The 27,232-nt window shown below is 44.6% G+C and overlaps 3 protein-coding genes across 4 annotated transcripts; 2 read left to right on the top strand and 1 right to left on the bottom strand.

The window, feature by feature from the left end:
- Positions 1–67: 67 nt before the first annotated feature.
- On the top strand, positions 68–9,961 carry LOC128299542 (N-acylneuraminate-9-phosphatase). Its single transcript, XM_053035540.1, has 3 exons — positions 68–271; positions 5,875–6,357; positions 8,507–9,961. The coding sequence occupies exons 1-3, from the start codon at positions 149–151 to the stop codon at positions 8,852–8,854; spliced, it is 954 nt and encodes a 317-aa protein (XP_052891500.1). The 5' UTR covers positions 68–148; the 3' UTR covers positions 8,855–9,961.
- On the top strand, positions 159–4,150 carry LOC128299540 (neurochondrin homolog). Of its 2 annotated transcripts, none has more exons than XM_053035538.1 (2): positions 159–271; positions 1,532–4,150. In XM_053035538.1, the coding sequence occupies exon 2, from the start codon at positions 1,634–1,636 to the stop codon at positions 3,833–3,835; it is 2,202 nt and encodes a 733-aa protein (XP_052891498.1). In that variant the 5' UTR covers positions 159–271; positions 1,532–1,633; the 3' UTR covers positions 3,836–4,150. The 2 variants fall into 2 exon arrangements, with proteins under 2 accessions (XP_052891498.1, XP_052891499.1); XM_053035539.1 differs by lacking the exon at positions 159–271 and adding an exon at positions 986–1,450.
- A 178-nt stretch (positions 9,962–10,139) lies between the features above and the next one.
- On the bottom strand, positions 10,140–27,023 carry LOC128309571 (DNA polymerase alpha subunit B). Its single transcript, XM_053045998.1, has 5 exons — positions 26,891–27,023; positions 26,480–26,772; positions 12,062–12,162; positions 10,476–11,976; positions 10,140–10,390 (listed from the first exon to the last, which is right to left on the bottom strand). The coding sequence occupies exons 1-5, from the start codon at positions 26,964–26,966 to the stop codon at positions 10,214–10,216; spliced, it is 2,148 nt and encodes a 715-aa protein (XP_052901958.1). The 5' UTR covers positions 26,967–27,023; the 3' UTR covers positions 10,140–10,213.
- Between the last annotated feature and the right edge of the window lie 209 nt (positions 27,024–27,232).

The following is a 27,232-nucleotide window of genomic DNA, read 5'->3' as shown; positions in this document are numbered from 1 at the left end:
CACATCTACAGCATATGAGCAGCAGACATAAACACTTTTTGTTACCTGCAACTTGGTCAAACCAGCAGAACGAGGCACACTTTGCATTTAGAACACCAAACAAGAAATACGCTCGTGCTTAGCATCCAAAACAAATCAATCTGCAAACATGAGTACATTCCGTGGTGCCATCAAGAGACTAAACTGTGATTCGAAGATATCTGCTATTTTCTTCGACCTTGATAACACTCTGATCGCAACCAGGAAAGCCGATGCAAAGGCATGCAGCAAGGTAAGTTTGGTGGGGTCTACTATTTGGCAATAGGAGCTGGCTAAAATATTGTGCGTAAAATGACTTATATAACGCAAACATAACAGATTGTCCCGATGCAGTGCTTCGCATCCAGCACCAGTGGATCTTCTGAAAGTGTTAAACGATGTGGCAGAACAATTTGTTTGACCTCGCAGGTCATATCAATTATCCTTCCTGGATGGAAGGGCATTTGTATTGCGCTTTTTCTCCGCGGCCGAAATCGATCTAATGCAAAAGGTCGTTCTTAAACTGTTGTTTTAATGTGAAAAACGTGCACTTGAAAACGTGTAAAAAAACCCACCTTCCGTGTCTAGGCTGTGTGCATTATTTAAACCCTTAACAGTCCAGCATACGTTACACACACGATTGGTTGTCTGACTCTGTAGAAGCAGTAGCGATTGGGCGATAGAATACTATTGACACTAAAGACTGTCGAAATCAACACCATAGACGCCAGTCTAATCGGGGTAAATAGAATTTGCAGTTTTATAATTACTTGCCAAAATGCACGTGAAATATTTCATTAAAATTCCATTGAAATGATTCATCTCTGTCACAACACGACACCGAAGGGTTTTTATCGAACGACTGATGCCAAATGAACGCAACGTTGTTCATTTGGGCCTGTCGCACTGACAGCGCTATTTTGGTTTGTCACGAGTTTTATTTTTATTTGCGCGGAAAACGTGTGTGCTTTTGCTCAGGAGATTTCGGTGTCGGTGCTCACGGCTGTGGCAGTGAGTCGTCATCGTATTAAAATTCCCGCACAACGTGCGGAAAATGTGACGAAAACAAACGATTATTCATCATCTTGCCCGTAATGGGCAGTGAATTGCACACGCGTGGGATTGTTTACTTCCGCGAGACTTTTCAAAGGTCCTTCGTGCAAGCAGCACGCAGCACGGTGTAACAGCATTGTGGAAACCCTTGCAAACGCCAGGCGTAGTAGAGGTGATGAGACGCCGGGGTCATTTTCCTATGGGAGCGTGAGAAAGGAATCTATTTTAACGATTTCCCGACTCTCTCGCGGAGAACCTTCGGCGGCAACACCGTGTAGTGAGTGGAAATGTACTGCTGGTTACCGGTACGACTGAGAAAGTAGAGAACAGTTTTCCACCGGTCGTCGTCGTTGCCAGAATCAGTCGAGAAAACGTCCTGGTACGGAACGGTTCGCGAACAATCCACGGCGGTGTTTCCATTTAAGAAGGATCATTTCTAGCCCTAACCGTCTACTTTCAGGAATACCGAGTGAGTGTGTTTGTGTTTGCCTGAGCAAGATCTGTGTGTCGCTGTGAGAAGAACACTAGAAACGGTAGAGTGATCAACAAATCAGTCGCAATAATGTCGGCCGAAGTAAGTGAACCCATTAAAAAGTGTTCGCTGATTCTGAAGAATGCAAAGAGTGACACGGAAAAATTTGCCGCACTGTTCATGGTGACGAAGCTGATCAAGGGGAAGGACTGCAACCAGGCCGGCAAACGCATGCTGTTCGAATCGATCGGGTTCGAGTTTTTGCGCAAGTTGCTCACGAGCAAAGACGTGCCGGATGATTGTCCCGCCTCGGTCTATCAGAGTGTAGCGCTGTCGATTCTCACCTGCTTCTGTGAAGATGAGCAGCTCGCAACGCACCAGGACATGCTCGACAGTATACCGGTGTTTCTGGGGATCGTGTCGACGTGCGATGACGACGAGTACGACGACAATCTGATCGTCATCAACGAGGCGTACCACTGTCTGCAGAGCATTTCGCTGTACGAAAGTGGCCGGCTGGCTCTGCGCAAGCATGATGTCATCACAAAGATGGCGCAGATCTACACGCAGCGCAGCTTCCAGATCGACGAGGCACTGACGTTGATCGTGACTTTGGTGTCTCGCTTTGGGGCCAACTCGTGGGAAAGCGATCCGAAGCTGTTCCATGCGTTGCTGCAGCGCGTGTCGCTAGACTTCGAGACGGACCATGCAGAGCGCAAGTTCGAGCTGGCGGAGATGATTAGTGCACTGCTGTTCCACTGTCGTCGGGATTTGGTTGCGCGCACGGTCCAGGGTGAAATCTGGCCGGAATGCTTGTACAAGGGGATCAGCGATATTTTGAAAAGCAAAATCGGTAAGGCACAGCGCGATCCAGCCCTGAAGCTGGCAGCGAACGCGGTCGATGTGCTCGGTATCGAGTGGACATTGCACGATGTGGAAAATCCGAAGAAATTTTTCCTCCTGCTGCTGCAGCTGGCCGCGATCGAGGTGCGCATGCAGATGGATAACAAAAGCTTCAACCAGTGCGTTCAGCAAGCCGATCTGATCACTGCCTGCTTCATTATTCTCGAACTCTCGATCAACTATATGTCCACGGATCAGCTCGATCTTGACCAGAAGGACAAACAGCAGGTATATACCGGCCTCAAGGGTGCCTTCTCCGCCGTGCTGGGTGTATTGGTAAAGTTAGCGAATGATACCAAAAAAGATCGACTGCAGAAAACGGAGAAGGCATTTGCGTACGCAATGGTGCGCGTACTGACTGCCTGGTTAGCGCAGGAAACGACGGCCATGAAGAACCACGTCGCTAAGGTCCTGCCGTTCCTGTTCAAGCTAGCCAATGAGTCATTCTACGAGTCACGCGACTACCGCATCGCGCACAAGGCCGACAACGTAGACGATCACGAGCAGCAACCGCCGGCCGACATTCTGCGCGTGATGCTACCCGCCATCTGTCACCTGGTGGTGGAGGAGGAAGCACGTCAGATCTTTCTGAAGGAGAAGGAAGAGCAGGTTCTGTACGATTGCCTTCTGTTCCACTGGTCGATTGCACACTACAAAAAACCACCGGTACCTCGCGCCGAACGTCTCAAGCGCATGAACGAACCAGACCCAGAACTGACACCACAACAGCTGGACGACATGAAGGATTCGCGAACGGCAATCGTTAGCCTGTGCAATATTCTGATGAACATTACCGTGCTCGAGGCCAAGCTGGTGGAAGAGAGCACATTGTTCGCCCAACTTCTGCGGTTCATCTTCGAAAACTTACCAGAGCTGAAGGACATCCCGGACAATCTTGTAATGCACGGTCATCTGGCCGTGCTCGGGCTGTTGCTGCTGAAGCAACAAGCTTCCAAGATCAAAAAGAATGATTTCTCCATCTGCCGCTACATCCAAACGACGATCCGGTTCCTGTGGGACGCGTACAACATCGACGAATCGAACGATCCGCAGGCATTGGTAGTGTCGCTGCAGTACAAGGAGCACTGGTTCGAGATCATGGAGCTGTGGTTCCTGGGCATGCAGACGATGAGCGGCATCATCAAGCTGATTCCCTGGATCTCCGAGTTCGCGATCGAGAGTGGCTGGGCCGAGGGCATTGTGGAAACGCTGCGCAAGGTGAAGATTGGCACGTTGCCGCCGAACGTGAAGCTGGCGTACGAAGACTTCCTGTCGCAGCTCGTCGACGCTAATCCGGCCGTAGCGCCCGTGCTCAAGAAGGCGGACGCCCTCAAAGTGTGTCGCAACCATCGGATGATGGATCTGGGCAAGAAGCTGTTTGGAGACTAGAAAATCCACCGTAACCTGCAAGTGCGCAGTTTGCAGTTCATTTTTTACATTCTAAATTCATCTCTTTCTTTGCCGGCTGCCCGCTTTTGCGCCCGCTTGCCAGGGCGGCAGCGGATACATCATCATTTACTATAATACGATTTGCTGCATTTTCATTTTCATTGTCCATCTTATACTTTAGCGCATATTTTGCGTTCGCTTAAAGGCCGCCATATGCACGATGCATGGGTGATATACTGAAGGAGTCAAGTGTGAAAAGAGTAAATTACGAATGTACACTATAATGTGCAAAATAAACGTGTTTTCTACGTGTAAACAAAAAGAGCACCTTCTTTGTTTCGTACCGGTTCTTAGCTAGAACTTTTCTGTCCATCGTGCAATATATCAGAGGCGAGGGCAGAACAGGTTGATCACACTCCAGGTTCCATTTGTAGGGTCTGAAAAAAACATTTATCGGTTGTCCTACTTTTATTTCGCCCATCTTGGACAACGAAAATCTCGAGAAGATGAGCAACAGTTTCTCTGTCGTCTTTCACCGTTGTCGGAGTGCGTACATGCTGTTGGGTGGCTGGCTATGCCGTAGTGTAGGTTTCCGTTAAAAATAGAACTTTCTTTCCTACCCACTGGGCGAGCGAGTATCGTGAGGTGGTGCGCGATGCAAACAACACACTCCACCCATACTTCTGCATGTCGCGTGTTGGAGGATATCATCTGCAGGGAACTCGGACTACAAGAAGATTTAAAAATGAATGAAAGAAATTTGGATCTCCCATAGCGATCTCTAGCGATGTCAGGGCACACCAATGCCGATGAGTAGCGGTGTTGCAGTAGGAGTAGAATACTTCTTCGGTTCTCCCTCTTGTGAATCCCTTTCTTCGTTGGTATGATCCGATTAATCTCCCATGGCGAACGAACTCGTACGACAAACGTTTCGCTCGCATGATATATAAAAATTATATTTATTTTGGAGAAACCAAAATGTCCCATTTAACACCCACACCACACATGTCCGAAACGAATGGAACATGCCAAGGAATCTCGCATTCTACACTTTCATTTTCTTTTTTGTTGGCATCGATGAAGCGAGCTACAAAATTGGAGGGAGCAAATAAAACATCGCGGTGTAAAAACACAGCGAAATTAAGTATTGCCTCTCTGGCGCCCTCTTGTGGTCGGTGTGCAAAGTAAATGCTTTCCTGTCTGTACTGCAATAACAACGAAGAATGGGATGCACTTTTTTTCCTCGTTCCATCAATCGACAAGTGCATGCTGGTAGTTGTGGTTGTCCTCCAATCACACTGCCCCCCTTCCACACAAATCTATCGTTTTTCTCGGAAAAATATGAACAAAAAGGCACAGAGCAGCGCTGAAGAAATCGTCGTATTTCCATGTGCAAGGAAGGAGTGCGGCAAATCCGAAAATAGCATTCAATTTCTGTGCTCTGCGCCTTGGCCCGTGGAGGCAAAATAACACTCAACTGAAGGGACGCATTAGCGAGGTGATCGCCTGCACATGCCCCTGTTTACCCAGTAAACCCAGAAGGTAAGCACACTTACCCACATTTAGATGATGTATGGGCATATTGTAGTGAGCCGTTTCTGAATAAATCGTTGGTAGATCTCCGTCGTTTGAATGATCTTTTGTAATAATTTAAAATTTAACAAATTAGCACAGAGCATTTGTACATGCTGATGTCTGAAGTGTTTTGTGAGACGTTTTGGAAAGTCGTTCACTGGAATATGTTCATCGCGCTTATTGAATGTACTCTGATCGACGAGATTGATAGTGGACGATCGTATTGTTGCAAGAAGCAGATTGAAGCAATATTTTAAATTCAATGCGTTTGGTTTTGCTCGTGCTGCATATTTAGATGAACTCATAAACATTCCTCCGCTTGTGTAAACACGTCGTACCGCCGAAATATTTGGCAAAAGCGTAAATAATGTAGCAGTAAGATCAGGGGAAGCGAGTTGCATATTCCGTCATTAATTTTACTATGAACCGTCTGGAACGAAACTTTGCTCTTTCTCCCATCCCAGGTGGCCGATTTGCTACACCGCGAACATGGCCTTAGTCGCGAGCTAGCGAATGAAACCAGTACCGATTATCTGACCGCGTTTCGCCGCTGCCCCGACAACCCGGACATGGCGCTGGCCCAGTGGCGTTCCCAGCTCTGGCAGGACGTGCTGCCGGTTACACACAAACATCTCGCCTCGGAACTGTACGGACGGTGGCTGGAGTGGCGTTACCGCTATCTGGCACTGCCCGCAGAGCTGCAGACCATGCTTCAAACGCTGCGGCTCCAGTACCTGCTCGGCGTCATCACCAACGGTCCGACGGCGGCACAGTGGGAAAAGATCGACCGGTTGGCGCTGAACAAGTACTTCGATTGCATATTGGTATCCTCTGACTTACCGTGGGCCAAGCCCGATCGCAATATCTTTTACGCAGCTTGCCACTATCTAGGTGTACCGCCCGGCCAGTGCGTGATGATCGGTGACAAGCTCGAGACCGACATTCAGGTGAGTGGTGGCGATCGCCACACGGCACAAGGACGGCTCTGTGTTTCTTCCCCCACACACCCTTCCGCGGTTGTTTCCGTATCTTAACATTCCAGGATGTGTGTACCGCGTCCTCCTATAAACCGCTCACGATCCGTCCTTCTTGGGGGAGGCGAGATCGAAACCCATACGAGACACACTGAGAAAAGGTACCATTGTAAGCACGCCCACATGATGTACAGGTGTATCCTTCTCTTGATCTTCATTTTATTGCACCCCACCATTTTCAATGCCATTTTCATCTCCATCCTTTGAGTGGGGGGGCGCACCTTTCGCCTCCTAAAAAGAAAGAACAATCATCATACGTGCGCGTTCGTTCATTTACAATCATTTCCACCATAACCATCATACCATACCTGCGCGAACAGAGGGAAGAAGTGTGGAGGTTGCTTCGCCAACATTCGCCGTCAGTCGGTCGGGACCCAGGAAAGAAAACCATCCACACACACATACACACACACACATGCTCATCGACGGGACCGCGCGCGCTTTCGGGTTTAATGATTCTTCGAAGAAAAGAAAAGCATGAAGCGAAAAATATCGAATTAAAATCAATAACCAAACGTCGTAATTGAGTCGTATTCCGGTGTTGACATGCCACTCCGTTTTGTTGTGCCACTACCAACCGATCGGCTTTTCGACGTAAGTGCCAAGTGTATCACGCGGGAAGAACGGAACGGGCAGCGAGTCGGTAGCCCGCCGCGGTTGTCGTCTCGTAGTTAATCGTGCCGCACAAACGAAGACAAAAAAAAACAGATGAAAAGCCAAAACGAAACTTTCTTTTTGTAGTTAAGAAACACATTCTCACACAGATATGGTAATACTAAATGGGTTGCCCTATTGCGCGAACCGCTTAACAAGAGAGAGCGCTAACGGTAAGTTGTCCCCTTGTTCCAACAACACACATAATTCCTTCTCATACTGTTTTTCTTCTATTGGAACTATATAGTACCATACTGTGAGGGCTCTGTTTGGTTCGAATGCTGCGTCAAAAAGTGCATCACATTACGGTCCGGTTTTTAATTGTGTGATGCGAGTGAAGTAGCGAAAAACAAGCTTAATTTCACTTAAAATATCTTATCATTTCCTAGTTTAATGTTGATCCTCTTTCTCGAACCGCTTACAAAACTGTACTACTGCATCATCATTTTCAGGCAAACAAGTATTATTCGTAACGAAACCAAAGTTCTACTTAAGCATGAATGTGACGACGATCATCCACTACTAATTCACTATTGTTTCCCCTTAATATATGGTGAAGCAACATCGTGGTGACTAGAGAGCAGGAGTGTCGCGGCATTCCTGTTTTACGTATAAACAATTCGCGATCATGGTCAAGAGAATACATATTATCAGAGAAAAGAATATCCTTCCAGATCATATAAATCCATGCATATGTCTAAGCCGTATTTCTTCTATATAATAATGCCATTAATGCCAAAAACCTGATACACACTACACACATTTACCAGTTTAATTTCATTTGATTGAAGCATTACTTTCCTTCCCATTCCCGTTCCCGAAATGACTACCTCCACATGGTGCGCGCACGAAACGACCAACAATATGTCTGAATTCCGATTTTTCTGCACACACTGAAAAACATGAAAACATTGCTTCAAAAACTTACGAACGGCCAATTGCTGCTGCTGATGATGATGATGATGATGATGGTGCTCCGCGACCGAACGATCTCTACAACACAACGCTTGCGCTTGGGCCCTTCAAAAAATCCGGCCGACATCTTGTGGACTTGCCTACACTGGCTGGATGGACGACATGTGGCCTCTGTACACTACACCAAACATTGGCTTGCTCTCTATTGATTGGTAAATATCTATTTTGTTTCGATAAACACATATGATATTTAAAAAACAAAACCGCCGGCTCCAATCGGGTGTTATAAAACCACAAAATCCCGCGCTGGCCGGCCCCCTTACGAAACGAACCGCGTGACACGGGGACGTGTGTGGTCGTGTATGTTCGCACGGGTTGCGCGCGTGTATGAAATTGTGTGTATGGGGACGAACGATAATGATGATGATGATGATGATGATCGCTTGTGTTATGGTTGGTGCTTGCTGCGGCTGGGCTGGTCACACTCTCACAGGGTGGCATCGAGGCAAATCTAGGTGCGACGGTTTGGCTTCCGCTTCCTACGGAGCAGCGCATCGTCGGGGACAGAACGATGCAGGATGTGCCGGACCATGTGCGGCCGGACGCGATCGTGGACAGTGTGCTGAAGCTACCGGCCCTGCTACCGCCGTCGACGTCGTTCCGCGGACGAACACCGGCACAAATGGGCGCTGGCGAGCAGAAGACGACGCGCAACCGCGCGGCACAGTACAATCGTATTATACCGGAGATTCCGGATCTTTACAGCACGTACAGCAGCTCCAGCAATGATTGCAGTCAGCACAGTAATGGCAGCAACAGCAGCAGCAGCAGTAGCAGCTGAATTTGGCGATGATCCAACGGTAGCCAAAGGGTAAACTGTCGATCAACGGGGCGAGTACTAGACAGAAGCGTCTTATAAGCGGGTGTTTGCATATCCTTCCGTAAGAGGTAGTTCCTAGACGCAACTCTCGTCCTCTTGTGGCAGCCGAGTTGACGCACGGAACACAGCCCCGATTGATCGACGCCGTTACTATAATCTTGTGGCCGTTTTTCCTGACGGTGATGTCTCCCGCACATCTATTCATTACTTAAATTATCGCTTTTCTTGATTCACTATCGAATATTTCTTCACGATGGTTTCACACCCTTTATCCCTACTAATGCGCTTTAGTTGTTTCGTTCCGACAAATCTGGTCGATCTTAAAAAGAAAGGTTTGATGATGATCTCCATACACTCACTATCCTATCACTATATCGCAAAACACATTAAACACACATTGTAGAATACTGAAAAGTGCGCGCGCGAACGAATTTTAATTTCACACGAATGCCGAGAGACATACAGGCGCACGGAAGGCCCATTTATTGGTCCTTGTGTTCCTAGTCTGTTCGCTGGTCAATGTGGCTGTTGCGCTTCCACATACTTGCGCCCTGCATGGAGATCAATACAATGTATTTCGAATATTTTCACCATTTTTCTCGCTATCGTATAGAATTCTGTAGATTACCATAGGGAAGTACCTGATCTGATTTCGAACAGTAGATGTAAAAACGCATCCTCTCTCTAGCGATGATAGTCGGCATACAAGAGAACACACAAAGAACAAATTAGATCTATTCCCTTTCCTGCACAATACACACCCGCTGCGAAAAAGGGCACGGGGACAGGGAGAAGAGTCACATACAGAGAGCTAATAAATATTTTTCAATACATTTTTGCCATGTAATCTGCTGGGCAGAGCAAATAAAGAACGAAATCGAAACAAGATATAATTTTTCTCTATTGCTAACTTTTCTTCCACGAAGCTAACCAAGAGAATTCCGGAATTTAAAAACAAAAAAGAACAGGGCACACACACCAAGAGAGCATTATAAAGAACGATTTCCGAGTAAAGGAAAACAATTTCTATGCAAATAAACGGGATTTTACATATAGAGCGTGGTCTACACACAATTGTTTTTAATGTTGACTTGGAAAGAAATGCTAATTGCAGCACCAGGGCCCACCGCCTTCTTACGAAAGATGCACTGTGTGTATCGCCTATTTCGAAGTAAGTTTGAAATTTTGAAGAGTTTGTACATCATTCATCTTATTTTCTTTCCTTCATATTTCAAAAGGTAGCTAATGGGAAGACTCCTGTTGTAATTGTACCGCGCGGGAATGGTTTGCAGCCGCTTTTTATTAATCATCCGTGGCATATCAAGTTTTCACTATTTGACAAGCAATATAAGTTCCCGGGGCTGGATTATCTTTCTGCTGTATAGCGGTTGAATTGTCGATCTCTGGCGGTTGCAGGACCAATCTTGCGTACGACCCATCTGCAGAGAGACCGCCATCGACGAAGCCGGGATTTATGCAAACACAACCATTAATTTCCTGCGAATCGAAAACCACAAATGATTAACATTTCTTCCCAATGCCGACACTAAATAGTACATTTAAATTAGATGTGGACACTTACTCGCACGTATCGGTTAAGGGCGCTTGGGCAAATCATTACATTTGGTACCCGGGTTAACCGGCCAAACTCATTCAGCATATCCACATCCAACGGCACATCCTCCGGGGGTGGATTCAACGGGTAGAACGATGCCTGATTGAAAAGATGACTGTACGCCCGCTTGATTTTATCGCCTCCCATAGGTGCAGCCGAACCCATCGTTACATGCGCAGCCGTGCATTCACTTTCGATCAGCTGCTTAATTACGTCCACCGTTGTAACTCCAATTTCCAAACCCTCGATACTGAACAGGCACGGATCGGGCAGGAAGTGTAAATTCTTGTAGAAGCTTGCCACCTTGTACGGTGGGGTGGGATACACAAAGGAGCTCACCAAATCGTCATGATTGGCGACCACAAACACCTCCGTCTGTCCACCGATCGTGTTCATGATCGTGCCGATGATTTTCTCGAAATATTCGTCGAACGTTTCGGCAACTTCCGCGTACAGCTTGCAGTTGGCATCGGCAAAAGGTCCGGTAAGGATCAGCACATCTGGCGGATTGTTACAGCAGTAGACCAACAGGTTGGAGAGCTTTTCGTACAGCAAATCGTCTCTATCCGTAAACGGACCGCTCGCAATCACCATTGTTAGTGTTTTGTCAAGGCTTGTTGGTGTGCGTGGAAGCATCAACGTTCGCTCACAATGTATTTGGCTAACGGAAAACATTAATCCACGCGGATTAATGCCCTCTAGCAGCACGGTTTGTCCGGGAAAGAGTGACCACCACAAAGGGACCTGCACCTTACTCAAATCGAGTCTGGTGTACCGCAGCGTATGCTCATCGAAATCTACGATTGCTAGCTTGCTGGCCTGATTCCGGCCACTCACCCCGGTGGCGATGTTGGTACTAAGGGACGATTCGGCAACGATTCTTCCCAGCACACGGATGGGTTCCGAACTAGGATAGTCCACATGGTGTACCTTAACCCCATCGAACCAGTTGCAGAATTTCTCCTCTTCCATCCCATTTCCTGCTTCATCGTCCTCCATGGGTTCCTGTTTCACAATATTAGACGCTTCCAAAGATGTGGAATCGGTCTGATTGTCGGTGGCCTCGATCTGTTCCTGTTGTTGCTTCTTTGATTGCCTTCTTGTTTCTACCGTCAACCGTTTACAGATGGCATTGCCACACTCGTAGATGCGATCGCCGAGGATCATCACACGATCGTAACTCGTGTCAAACATGTATTTGCAGCCTTCGTTAGCAAACTTCGACGCATTCATTGCGAAGCTTATACCTTTCCCACGGCTACCACCGCCGGCGACATTACGCTTTTTTTGATCGCCCAGCGATACATCATCTTGATCGGCAGTCGAGGTGGAATCGTTGCCTTCGTCGGTCGTTGCTACTGCTGGTAGCCAGTGGAATTGTTTCAGCAACTTTGCACTGCCGTAAGTGTACACGACCTGTCCAGCTTTGCTTGGTGCATTTGGATCGTTTTTCTTGGACGAAGCAGATCTACAAAGAAAATGGAACAAAATGCGGAATGTGTATCATGACGATCGGTCGAGTAGAGAGTAAAAACTCCTTTACACACACTTACATTGGAGAATATGTGACGGTTGTGAAAGGACTTCCACCGCCTCTAACACCGTCCGGCGTGTTCACATTATGTTGCTGCAAGCGTGACGTTGATTTTTTAGTCTGAAATAAAGAAAGCGAAAACAGTTGTAATATCATGTCTAACATTGGCTATTGGAGCAATTACGCATTTATATAAAGAAATAATGCCACTAATTATTATTAAACACATAATTTGAAATTCAAAAGACTATTATATATAGTATAAAGTATATTCTCAAGAGAAACATAATTCGAAAATCTTATTCAAGATAAATGAGATGCTTTTTTCGCTCTTCCTCACTTTATAGGGAATTTTTCATACGTTGACGTTCTATCTCCGCCTCATAGACGAGCATGTAATCTAGTCACGAAATTCATAAAACCGTGACACTAGAAAACATACCCGTCCACAAAGATGGAGCAACATGCATATCCAAGGCCCATTGTACAGATTTGCTCTGCATCTCCATTCGCTTCTCTATGCCTTGTGGTTCGATCACGATTAATTTTTGTTCAGTGCCGTTTAGCAAGGAATTCAGAATTTTTGCGGGGATTAAATAAATGAACCAGCGTTACACGAACGTGATCACGACTTTTACAGGATGAAACAAAACCGCGTTACTGTTAGTAGAGTAAATATTGCCTCCTTACTCCCCCTTATTCCCACTTATTGAACGAAACGGGTCGCGTTACGATGATCCTGCGCCATTCGAAGTCCTTCGAGTTTTTCTAGTTAGTGTTACACAATCAATACACCTCACCATCGCAAAATCGTTGAACTGCTCCAAACCTACATTAATGAGTGTGGATCTAGTCACAATATGAAAATAATGTGAAAGAACTAGAATCACACTCATTGATGCCGGCAGGAAGTGTTATTCTACATTTGAGTATTACCGAAAACAATTCTCTATTTAAATCATCGGTTTAAACTTTTAGCTGCTATTTTGACAAGAAGATCTAACATCACTGTAACTCGCATCGTCTCTTTAACATAGTGTTAAATGCTGGACACGTGTCGATGGAGTGTAAATTATGGATACTTTAATAAAAAAACAGACGCTGAATTCTGCGTACTCCGCTCTCTCCCTGTTCTACTCTCATATTCCCCACGGATTGAAATTCCTCCCGCATTAACCGTATTATAGCGTGGGAAAACGATTTATAAAAAAAAAAGGTTCGCTGGTTTTCATGCTGGTAGGAGGTTTTCAACTAGTTATCAATCTATATCTATGGCACCATTATCACAAACTAGATGCTCACTCAGCGTTTGTCATTGTTAGAAAGTAGTTGTACTTTATAAAACATATTTTTTCAAAAGTAAATTACGATAGTTTAACACACAGCTGTACACCATCGGAAATCTGATTTCTGATTTCTTTCCCCTCTAAAACGCGCGCGAAATAAGGTTGACGACCTTCATCATTATTATGGGTGATGGAGGAGCGCAGAACAACGACGGAAGCAGCGGAAAGAATGAGTAAATAAATACAGAGTATTCGCATCGATCTTTCTTACCGAACATAAAGCAAACGCAGTAAGAGAAAAACAATCACCACTGGATTTAAGACGAGAATCTTTCGTTGCTCCCAATCCCGTCACCGGAAAACATAAGTGAATGACGATCGAGAAGCTGGAAGCATTAAGATGACTTTCCTTGACTGACTCTGCACATGGATTACATAAATACAATTTTAGGCGCGATCATCTGCAAACATTGCTGTGCGAGATAGCTTCACAGCGTATGTTGCAACGCAGATCTAAAATTAAATCGCTCACTACAGAACAAATGGTTTGCAAAGTGATAAGTTTAAGATAAAGGCAAGTAAGATAGTACACAACTGACAACGTAATGTTGAATTTTGTAAAACAAGAAACGAACAACTAATGATCTTCTACAGTAGTTATGTTCCATCGTTATTGTAAAAGCTTCTGTGCTTACTTGGATCGTATGCTAGGTGCGCGAGGAAGCATGCGCTACAACGTGTGACGCGGCCTACTTCACTCCACCGAAGCGTAGAAATTGAATATCCCTCATCGTAATGCTTGGGAGGGTTGCTGGCTTTGCTAACCTTTCCCGATTGCAATAAAGTAGTGTAAAAATTGAGCATACAACAAAAAGAGCTCCCTTTACGGATTCCAGCGGACACACATTCTCCATCACCGTCTACAAAAAAAAGTGCTGATCAACCATCCTCAATCCACCGAGTCACGCATATACACACACACGCACACTACTGGACACACTTTACAATTCTCTGTATCGAGAAGAATGAACTGTTTTTGCGCTTGCTATCTATCGCACTCAACATCAAATGTTGTCTCCTTTTGTCTTGAGTGTACCTTTTTCCTTTCCGCCACCTCCTTTCGGAATCATTCCCTTCGTCCATCATTCTCCTCTTCGACCAAAACTCCTTTGGTACGTCGTCAGCGACGTTTTGATCACCCTCATCCACCTCTTTTCCGCTTCCCTTCTTCTTCTTTGTCTTCTTTCATCATCTTTCCACAATAACACCACGCGATCTGCGTGCTTTTTCATCCCTTCGGGAAGCTCTTACAACAGCACACAACATCATCATGATGACCACTTTTTACCGACCACAGGTTTTAATTCTCTTCCCATTCCTTTTTACAAGCGAGCTCCTCCTCTATGTATTATTACTTTTCCCTTAGGTACCCGTTGCTCCTTTTTGTTCGATTCTCCTTTTCTTCTCGTCTTTCTTTGGTGGTTTCGTCCGGCTTCTTCTCACTTCAAGACGCGCGCGCACGTTTGCGGTGTGTGCTGAGGATTCGTTTTCGTATTGCTTCATGGCATGGTAGATTTTCAAATTATTTCTCGTTCTACTTTTCTACCGATTCAGGTAAATATTCCCCCAATATCCTGCCTTTGTGCTCGTGAGGACATGCAGCGGAAGAACTCTCTGCTGTTATTCTGGAGCTTTTTCTATACCCTGCAAGCTAAAAGAATTTTCTGTAGTAGTGACATGACTATAATCATGGTTACTTAATGAAATTAACAACCTACAAAACTTCAGGATCTGATCGGTCTCTCTAGTTTTCGTTATGGACTTATTCGCTTCGCTTACATCTTGAATAGAATAGTTCTCTTCGCGTATGTAGACGCCAATAGGATGGTTCGATCACAATGCCAGAGCAATCCAAACGATAAAAGATAGATCGGAAGAGATGATGGTTGGAGGGGTGAAGTTGGATAGTAGTGTGAGAAAAGTGCGTATAATTAAAAAAAAGCACATTGCTCCGAATTTTCTTACGCACACAATAACAACCGGGAGAGATCTCACTTCCCCCGGACTTTAACAACCCTCTATAACCGAAGAAAAGCACAACAATGAGCCAAAAAGATACATGGAAGGAAGGGAAAAGAGGAGGGGTTGGGGGGGGGGGAGTAAAAATGGCGGCGAATCCGATCATCGAAGACTAAGATGGCCGCCACAATGATGCATAAGAAAAAGAATTTAAAAAAATCTCTCTTTTCCCCCTGTCAGTCCCATTCTCAACAAAACCTGTTGACTCTACCATAGCGGCACAGGCCAACATTCGTTCTCGGAAAGATACTACGATGATGATGATGATGATGATAGTTGTGCGTTTTTGCCATCAACCCTATTATTACAGATTTGTTGCCCCTTGCATGGTATATAGTGTGTATGGTCCTCTCCTCCCTGGATGCTATTGAACAGCCTCAGTGTGCAGCGAATCGATTCGCTACTTCCTGGACCTGATCTTTTTACTGCCCTTTTTCCGCGTTTCTTCGAACGCTTGTATCTTGAAGTTCACGTTTATTCCGAGTTGTGATAAGAGCCGACATGGCTGGAAGAATCTTCTGAATTTTTCTACATTTAACCAATAATCTGACTAAATATTTAAGCACACTATTCGAAACGATCGTTCGTTCTGTATCTTTTAATAACACGTTAACTCTCAAATTCATTGCACAGCGGACAGCCGTCCGAAATGCAGTTACAATAAGTAAACGCCAACTGAAGGTTGTTCTGTGAAGTTTTTTTTTCATGGATTTATCAGCGCACTATTCAAAACGATTACTATTAAACACACTCTTGGGGCTGTTTCCTCAACACAGCACACGCTCCGTTATCGCTTCACTGCCATCATCACATCATGGTTGAATCCATCATTGGCACGCACGCTGTGGCACATCTCATCACAAATCTTTTCCTCATCGCACACCCCGTGGAATTGTGGTGGTGTACTGAAACTTGTTCTACTATGCACTTATAGTGCAATTGGAATGTGTACTATTAGCAATAAAAGCGATTTGTTTCCCCTCCGTCTATCAAATCTTGTCGAATGCCGGATATTTGAAATAGTGAGTTCTTGGTCTTCTTTAACTGATGTGCAGTATTACAACTTGCCTATATCAACTGAAGCAGCTGTGCGAACAACATCATGTATTTAAGGTAATACAAGTTTGTCTTGCATTGATCGCATAGCAGCTCTATTAAATGAGAGAATGATGATGTTCGTCGTCCCCCTCAATAATCTGGACATTTCCCATTGCTCCAAATGCTCGCGTAAGAATAAAACACACAACCGAGCGTTGTGTTCTGCGCGCGCCTTCTCCGGAACGTTGTTTCTATTGGCCACCACATGCAACAACATCAGGCACGTACACACACACACACACACACACACGTTCGAGGAAAGATTTGACCGAAAAGTGATGAGAAGAGTGGCGTTATCAAGGGCAACAATCTCTCTCGCCCCTCATCATGATCATTCGCGTGACGTTCAGCTCATCCCCTCGGTCAAAATGATATGGCGCAAAGGCTGTGCGCATGCATTGGTGGGAGAAGAAGAAGCTGGAAGTAGAGCGAGACGAACACGCGCGTGTCGCACATGTGCGAATGTGTGAGTACGAACGATCGCACCAGCGCGGGGTCATCTACCGGCATGCACATACTTGAAAAAAAATCCGTCTTTCCAGCTCTTTGTCCGTAGATATATGTCGTTATTTCTGGGGGACGACAGTCAAACGATTGTGACGATGCAAACTTTCAGAGAGCATACGCAAAGAATCTGCTTTTTTTTGTACCACACATTTAGACAAACGGTTGCATACACTGTCGTACACACAGGCACATCATAACCATTTGTATTTTAAAGAAAACAGAACAGGACAACTTAGTGGCAAAATAGCGTCTATTCCACAATATCCTATCACCAATGGCAAAAATGGTTCACGGTACCTCCAACCGATCTAAGCAGGCACATTCATCTTCAACAGCGCTCCTTTGGTTCAAGGCAACTATATTCCAACGCACTCCACAGACTATGAACAACACCGCCTTCTTCGAAAAAAGCAACCATCGCTGTTATCTCTAGATCGTCTTGGAGTACATTAATTGGGCGAAAAAGTTCTCTTGTTGCGGCGCTGAGCTGTTGGACCGTGGTCAGGAATAATCACATACCACGCGCTACGCGCAATGCAGTCTTTACATGCTATATATCGCACACACACATTACACACACAGCAACACTACACAACTTCTTTTCAGTTTTCTCACTACCGGAGGGCATAAGCCGCCAGCTAGCACCACTGATGACTTCTTCTTTCGGGCTCGTCTTGGCTAATAAAGGATCATCATACAATTCGCGCGCAATGTTAGGAAATTGTCCAAAAGTTGTTTCTTGTAGGTGCTACATGTGCAAAGTATTTTTCCAAAAACTATCTTTGGGAACAAAAGTCTCAATACTCGATAGTATTGCAACAAGCCGGTAGTCGTCCCAAACGAGCTAGTCGAATACCGAGTATTCCAGCAATTAAAAATCTCACATAAAAGCGTGTTTTCTTCAGTCTGAATATTATCGAGAATGAGGCATTGCGTGGTGAACACCATGATTTGTGTTGCTGCGCTCTGTTCTTGGTTGCTGCTTTCATCAGAAACACGGTCGTGTGCCCAAGCAAACGACGTTAATTGTGTATATTTCGTATCTCGGAAATGGTGTGCCTGTGTTTGTGGGGACCAATCTCAGCGAGCGCGTTCACTCTGGTTTAGCAAGGCAACGGTGAAACCACGGAGAGGAGAAGGAGGATGTGGTGACGTACGAAGAGAATGCCGACGCTCACTACCGCCAATTTGCTGCCTTCACACACTCGCCTATCTCTTCCACGAACGACTCGATCCCTTCTTCTTCCAGCTCTGCCACCCGTACACACCGCGCGCGCAGCACAACGAACCAACTATCAGGCGCGGCCGCCATTTTTGAGCCGTACTTTTCCCAACCGAAAACCTTAGCGACAGAAAATTGGCTTGCGTTTTTCGTGCGCTGCTTCAAGCTGAACCACCCTGCGCGCACCTTTGATTGCTATGTTCACTTAAATACGACATTGCGTTGCTTATTGCATTATCGACGCAATCACGACGCGTTAGAAACTAACCGTTACGAAAAAAACGCTGCGATTGCTGCTTGAAGTAACGTCACCATCGTGGATTTTTTCTACATCTTCACTTGCACACTGGGGCAACGCGATCCGAACTTGAAACTAGTACGAACTCTTTCCGGTAACAATTCGGTGTGAACCGGAAAATACTTTTCGGTAAACGTTTTGAAGCGAACTATGGTATCACTATTCGAGCGCCAAAACTGGTCCATCGGGTTTTCACCGCCGTACAGGAACATCACAGCCATAGCGCAACGCAGCCTCGACACGACCGACGCTTCCGAGCGAGAATGAGCCTCTATCCAAATACAGACGACGCTACCCGCAAAGCCAACGGTTTCACACTCCAGCCGAACACCGAACACACTTTCACTAACACACTCTCGCACCAATTCGAGAACGTCTCTTTCGTGCACACACAGGAGAGTACGAATTTGCAAAAAGATCCTCCATTCGTTTTCTTCACACACATTGTGCGCAGAGCGGTATAATCGATCATTCGTCTCGCTCTTACTCCATTCGTGTTACACATGTCAGATGTGTGAGTGGTTCCAGCGTAGAACCGCTTCGAGTGGCTGCCTGTGTGCGTGAACAAATTTGAAAAACGTAAGCGTAAGCGGTTTTGTGGCGGTAAGTTAACTTGCGCAGGTTACAGGGTGCTTCCAAACGTTCTGTGAACAAAAGGAGTACTCGGAATACCGTCACATACACCCTTCCCTTTCGCTTTGTGTACTTTCCACTCGACTACCAAAGGAAGCACTTTGCACGTGTGGAAACATTTTACTCTTTTTCCCAGAAATTTCTAGCTTACTTTACATAATTTCACGATAATCGAAATAGCCAAAGGACAAATGTGTTCATTGCATGGAAACAAAGAATAATAATGTAAAAAAAAACTATATAACAATCGATTGCAAGGAAGAAAAAATATTAAACTATTAAAATGAAAAAAAAAGATAATCTCAACTGGTAGTTTATACGTATTATCCGGGGTTTTAGATTATTTAGGTAATATTGTTCAGTAAACTACAGTAACCAATATTTTTAGTAATTCTATATTGTTTTGTCAGCCTCGATAGATTTTCTATTATTTATTATTGCCCACAAGTCTTTTAAAGCCAGGTTCAATCGCCTGACTAGTAAAACTTTTAATCCAATGCCGTAACACTGTTAAAGTTATGTTGCAGGATAAATAACAAGAGCATTAAAATGTGACAGCATAATGTGAGACTGTTTTGTTTCTTTGCAAAATAGAACGTTAAAATCAAAGTTCAAAGGTGAAACTGGGCATGAAGCAATGCAGGTCAGTCTGGTTGAGGCTTCCCATATTAACCAAAGTAAGATAGAACGAAGAGAACCACTATAGCTTCGCCATCAATGCTCGAAGTATTTCTTTTAAAGGTAATCTTCTCGTGCGAGTAACGGCAACATAAGCAGAAAATGTACGTGTACAGCGTTAAAAAAAGATGTACAGTATTTCACGAATATTGCGAAACATCACATAAATTACTAGCCAAAGTAATTACGGTTTCATGGATGTCTTCGTCACAAAATGACAACCATGAAAAGTTTGAATCATTCGGAAAGCATATTCAAAACTACGTTTAAACTGTCAAGATATTGTTACTAAATGTTAATTTTTATCTACAATATTACATTAGCGTATAAATATATCAAGAGTCATTTTCAATGTAAACGATAACCCTGGAATAGTTGTTGAATATGAAACTCACTGTTTGGTCACTGACATGTGAAGGAAAGAGAGCAGCCAGATCTGTACAGATCATAGCACAACGAATTCGTCCTGCCTACACATACGTGTCTGAGGAAGGAAATAATTATCCATTCCGGCGCGTTGATCAACTAATCCTGACCTGAAGGCAACAACGCTCGGGTTCTGACTGCAAAAACCAAGGATAAAAGTAAGGGAACGGATGGAAGGACATTATGCCAGACCAAGGTAGCAATGAGACTTTCTCTTGACGTAACACATGCTAAAATGGATTCGTATGTTAAACCGTAACATGTGTAAGCTCACAGCGTTTCAAAGGATATAATTCTTCGTGATTTTCTAAAGATTCTTGCGAATTGTTACCTTTTCTGAATTTTGATATTTTTTGGAAAAATGAAGGCAAAATTTGTACGCTTTAATCATATTTCTTGATCTTCAGTGATCAGCACAGCTTGAGCATTTACCTTGGAGCAAGATATGGAAATTCAATAAAATTTTCCACTTGTCATATGGAATGAATATCCTCTCTGAAATAGTGAAGATACATGGATTAACTACAACTCGGCTCACTCCGATAATCCAGCGATCGTTACAATGCGCATAGCTACATGATCAAGCTTGGAGGAGCGCTGGTGGTCGATAACCTGACGTCAGCAAAATAAACTTCTGTTATGCTGTTGGCTACGTTGTAACTGTAGCCGTACACATATAGCGAGAAGAGACCTTAGGTGCATACACTGCTGCCTCCGTTTGAAATCACTCGAAAGAATAATGCTCGAAAGGAGGGTTATGCCCACTCCGGATATTAATGTTCAAGCTAGCGAAGGAACGAGGAACGAATCGAATATCAAATGGAAAATGGAGAAAAAAAAGAGACTTGATTAGCTTCCGAAATACAGCCAAGTCATGCAACTAAATCGAGAGTTTCTGCTACTCAACATCCGCCCTCCCGCGACACAGGCCTGGCGGAGGGAAAAGATTTTCCACCAATTCGTAGGTATCTTGCATCGGATGGGTGTCTGTGGGGACCGAAGACGTACCGATAAATACGACCATGAACATAGAACAGAGAGCGAATAAATCCTTTCGCGCAGGAACAGCCACCACCAAGCAGCACTTGAGAGCCAGCAAAGTTACATCAACAACTCTTGACGGAGGGTAGAGGCAGGCCAGTCTTCTCTGTACGCGCACTCTAGTTTCTTAATAGGCACGGTCGTCCGCTGCTTTGTTGTCCGCATGGTGTACCCAACGCCTAGCCGCTGTAGAAGAAGCTTCTTTGCCCCTTTGCGCTGCGGTTTCGAATGTCTAGCCGTGCTTCACACTCGCGTTCCTACGGATATTCGCGTGCTAGTAAAGCATAGAGTCGGATGTTTTTTTTTGTTGTTACTCATGGCATCATGGCATCATGGCGAGCAACTGGCAACTGGTGCAGGGCGCGGGGTAAAAACTACAAACGCCGGACGGAATGGACGGATATTTGCTGAATCGGTAGAGTGGATACGGATCGTAGGAAAAACTGGAGAAGAGAAGAAGCGCAAAAGCGATTTAACGGAAAAGGCGAATCGGTTGCGGGAAAGGCTTGGGACTCGTAAAAATTGGAACCGGTTATTCTATTTCCCAAATCCCAAAGTCCAAATGAGCAAACTGAAGGAAAACTGCACGTTGCAATAGATCAGTTGATTTCGATTAGAATTTAATTTCATAAGATAATAACAATTCTACGCAGCCATGTGTTTGTATCAAACAATTTTCTTACGCTGATCGTCACGTCTTTTGGCAGCTGTAACTTTTACTTGTTGTCCACTGTACTACAGCTTTATTCGCTGTCCACGCTGTCCGTTATACAACTTGCTGCATGGATGATGGATACCTTCGATCGGATGATGAATCGCAGCGTCCATTTCTTCCACAGACCGAATATAAAGAATAACCTCCGGAATAATTGGAGATCACCAATACACTCGCGCTACTGCTACAGGTACAGGGCTCTAGCATCACCAATACAGTTTGTTTTGAAAAAACAACCCCTAGCCCAAAGCTGCTGGTCCGTGCACGAAACAAGATTAGGAAACATTCAGTTTGCAGAGATTCAGCACCTTTTGGGCTCAGGTGTGTGATTTGAAGAAAAAAAAAATGTAGCCAGTCTGCTACACACTGCTTCACTGCAAGAAAACAGGATATTCGGATAAAAAGGGAATAGAACAGAGTACGATGTACCCTTATATACAAGCATTGTGATCGCAGCATAGCAGCTGTGTGTTGATTCGGGCCAGCATAACCCAGGAAAGGGTTGCTACGGTTGTTTTGTTGCTAGAAATTTGATCTCCCATCCGAGCATATTCTCAAGCGAGTGTTTGTGCATCGCCGTTTTCAGGTTGTCAATTTCCACTAAGTAAGCAAAATCGCCGCCTGCTTTGGTAGCAGACTTACGCGTTTGAAAAAAAAAAAAACGACGGTTTGCGTGGTTCATTCTAACAACCAGACGACGATGATCGTCTCTAAGCGCGATGGGTCAGGCAGGCAGGTGTACGTAGGAAGACGTCTTCAACAGTTTTTCCGCAACACGCCAACTCCACGACGCACGAGGGACGACCATGATGTATACGCAAATTACTGCAACAAATAATTACGCTACAAACGTAGAACGAGAGGCATACAGGCAGAAATTGCCTCTATTTGCAACTGTAACAACTCGGGTCGGACTGTTTTAGCGCGGATACATGGGACAAGATATGAGCGGCAGAATTACACTGTACACACGTATGTACACAGCAAGCGGCCATTCGCCAGGTTTAAAGCGAACATACACATAAGTGAAATGAACGAACCACAAACCACTGGGACAAATGTACGGCAAGCAACGACCAAAACAAGTCTGTTTGTCCGCCTCGAGCGAAAGAAACAGACCACGATGAGGGGTGCGCGCTGATGCTGACGACCTCGACGACGTTGACCCTTTGCTGCTGCTGTTTGCTTCCCTTGGGAGGAAGAAATGCGCTCTCGCAAAGAACCACGCAATGACCAACAACACTGTCGGCCGATCCTTTAATTCCCCTGCCACGAAATTGTTCGCGCTACGGTTGAACCTTTCGAAACAATTCGCGTAAAATAAGCACAGCATAACGGAGGAAAGGAAAGGGAAGAATTAGCATAAGACTGAGCTATATAAAACAATTCACAGGAAAGGAATGAGAAATATAAATAAAACGACTGAATTAATCATCACACTAGCTACAAAATTGTTTTTATCTTGTACAAGCACTCAAAGTTTAGGTGCTTTGATATAACAAGCTGCATATAACGATCCTGTGTCCACGTTGTTTGAACATAACAACGAGATTGTGTTCAAGCAATTTCAATAGTGCATTGTCTTGTTTTGGCACTATCTCGTGATATGCTTCAAAACCAATGGTCTATTGCTAGTTTATCATTTGTTGCATAACATCAAACAGCGATCGAAAGCCAACCAGAATACCGTGCAACTTTGGACACCAAATCTTGCCTGGCAGAGGAAGATCGTGAGACGGTGATCATACTGTACCATGGTGTGCATGATGTTTATGTAAACGTAGGTGTGTGTGTGTGTATATATAAATGGCCGAATCGCACCATCGGTAAATGATTCGAAACGGCAACAAAAATCACTAAAGCAAAGCCACTCAAAAGCCGGAGCGGGAATACTGTCTTTCCGGCGGCGATTAACAGAACGCAATGTGGAGGGTAGTGTGTAAAACAGTTTGCAAGTGTTCTTTTTTTTCTCACCGGCTTAATCACCACACAAACAACATGCGAAGGGCTATAGATGCGGAGCGGACCGAAAAGTTTATTTTGTATTGGAGAGCTTGTGGCGATCGCGTTTTGGAAAGCGGAAAAAGTACACACCACCACAGCGCCGCGGTCCCTTCGAAAGCTAAGGGCCTGTGCGATCGTTACGATGCGGGATTCGATGATGGTGTGCGCGAGGTCACTTTTTGTTGGCTCGCTGTAGTACACAACAGGTTCTGTCGGTCGGTGGGGAGGAAAGATGGAGTAAGATAGTCAACGAGAGGTTATTCTTCTTCTCATAGGTCCCCGCCACCAAACGAAAGGGGCTGACTATGCTGAGATATTCGCAGTCTGGAAGCAAGGCGCAAGGGAACCGGCGGTTAAGGATTGGAAGGTAAAAGCTAGGTAGGTAGAAACGAGAGTCAAGAAGCATACCGAGCGGTCCCTGCGTACTGGTAGTGGTATACGCGCAAGTCGAAAGATACCCAAGCCATCGAGAAGCCCAGGCAAGGCGTGAGAACGGACGGAAGAAATGATGCCAAAATCTTCGGGCGGAATTGCGATCGTAGCAATATATCAGAGAGAAGGAGATTGAACTTAAGATGCCAAAGAGTGAGCGAGAAAAAAGGGAAACGAAATTGCCTATAATAACTGCTTCTGGCCTACGATTAGAGTATGTGCTGCTCCAACGTCTTTTTTCCGCTCAAAGCGGCGCTTGGTGTCCAAGAAATTCAAGAAGTTACATGCCTTGGCACACAAACATTATGTTCAGAGCAAATTTCACAACAATTGTAAAATGGAAGGATTCATTTAATTCGGCAAGAATTGTCAAATAATGAAAGAGTTCGATATTACTATGAACGACGAACCCCACAAACAATTTGTTGCCAACGGGGCTCAGAACCAGAACCTAGACCATCGCATCGATCATTTCTTTAAGAGCATTGCATATTATTGTTATATTAAATACATTCATTTGAAATATGTATCACAGTTTAAATGGCTTGTCTGCTAGATAGCTACGTCCATGGAGAAGAAAAATAAAAAAAAAGTTCAACATATTTCACCGCGTTGTTACGAATGTAATCTTTTCTAAGAAAAACAACCAACCATTGAAGGTACAACCGACCCCAACAGCAGTGTTATAATGGAACACAAGAAAAAATCATAACCGTAGTAAAGACATTTAAATGTAAAAGAGAAGAACGCTTTAAACTTGGTGCCTTGGTGGGACAGGCAAATGCGTCAAAGAGGGAACGATATACTTTCCAATGTTCACCAAGGGTCATCTAACTTTCCGGTCAAATAATTTGCATGACTTTTCCGTCCAATCCATATGTGGCCGGTTCAGCAATGTTGCTTTTTCGTCATACATCGTTGGCTAGGGATCTAGCAGAAAATTGTCTACAACCCTCATCATCTCCATTACCGGATCCCAGAGCATGTTGGATACATGGAGCCAGTAGTTGGTTTCGTGTATGGGTGCCGAAGAGAATGTTTGTTGCAAGGTATCGCGGCTACCACTGCATCATCTTCCTTCACGAATTACAAACATACTGATACTGATGTTGTTTGGGGTTAGCTGTTACGATAGTACACATTGATTCCGTTGGCTCGTGATTTAGTTCGTGATGGGGGAAGCGTTGGCGCTCTTACTGTATTGTGTCATGCTTGTTGGGGTGTTGAGTTGCTGGGAAATGGGTGCAATTCTCCCGAACGAGCATCTTTGTTTCACGCGCGTTTCCACTTTGTGCGAGACCTCCCGTTATTCTCCCGGCGTGGGGATGGTATGAACGGATAAAGGCATCTGCGATTCATACTCAAATTGTGATATGCCATCATGTTGGATACCAATGGAAGGAAGATGGAAGAGGTAGTTCTTTGTTTTGGTTCTTCCATCTTAATGATCTTTCTTCGTTACGTTTACTATTTACGTTCCAACTTCCATCGATGCACACTAACGCTTTCGTACTGTGGCGGTTCCATGCACCGCACAGCAGCGGCTATGTTTTAAAGCTACGTAGGATGGTGATTTAAAAACTGAGTTCGATGACCTCATTAAAGCTGTAACGCTTTCATGATTTGCACGTAAAAGGAAATGTTCCAGTGGTCAAAGAAGTTTGCAACATTGGGATGCAGCAAAACAATCGGGCAGATGGAAATGCAGTAAAAAATCTTCTTTGAACAACCTAGCCTAGCTGTTCTTCATGCAGCAAAAGCAATCTTCTACATTCTTAAGAAATCTTGGCCTGTTTTTTCTAACAGGTATCTTTGTCTTTACTAACTAATCACGCGTTTCTGGATCTAAACCTGCGTAAGAGGGCACGGAAAAACATAATAGTAGTTCCCAAACATTCCAAGTAATTCTAATTTAAATGTACTTCAGTGCCTTAACTTAATTGAGCTGTGACGTGAATGTTTTTTACAATATTATACATGAATACTGTAATGGAAATCACTGCACAATTGTAACTTACCTTTGGTGTAATGCAGCCATACATTTCTAGCACATCTTGTTCAGCAGAATCAACGTTGCGGTAAGTCGTTATCTTAGACACTTTGGTGTCCATTCGCGGAGATGCGCCAACGTTCCCGGCGGTTGATAACTTCGTTGCCTTTCGCAGCTTGCTTGTGTACTCGCGGGCTTCCATTTCGCTCAGATAGGCAACCGTTGGTTCGGCACCACTTAATTTCGACACGCTGTACGCCATCCATTGTTCTACAAACTCGATCGGATCGGTAATATCGTTGTTGTTACATATTTCAATACCTACAAGGAACAAAGCCGAGTGAGAAGTGTTAGTACCCAAATGAGTTAAACATCGATATGCATGTTGGACGCGCTCATTGTTTTCTTGTGATGTACACCTTCTTTTTATTTGACTCACATTTATTTATAACTTCATCCGATGGTTCTATACCCAGTTCATCAAACTGTTCACGAATTGTTTCAATTGACACCATTTTACATCGATATTCACGGTTTCACTTTACTAACAGAATCTCGTCTACATGCCGATACGAAACGAAAACATAACTCAAAAGCGCGCGAACGCTGTTCGCACGTTTCAAATTTTTGACATGACAAATGCAAAACCCAAAATTAATACCCAAGTTACAAAATACCAAATGTCACCACATGGAAATAAAGTGGAAATCCATTTATGCGGGTATATTAGCAGCAATTAAAACTAAAACACGAACATCTTTGCATTGTCATATATTCTCGT

The sequence above is a fragment of the Anopheles moucheti genome, chromosome 2, assembly GCF_943734755.1.
Source record: "Anopheles moucheti chromosome 2, idAnoMoucSN_F20_07, whole genome shotgun sequence".
Taxonomy (NCBI): Eukaryota; Metazoa; Arthropoda; class Insecta; order Diptera; family Culicidae; genus Anopheles; species Anopheles moucheti.
This window is presented reverse-complemented; position numbering and strand designations above follow the sequence as displayed.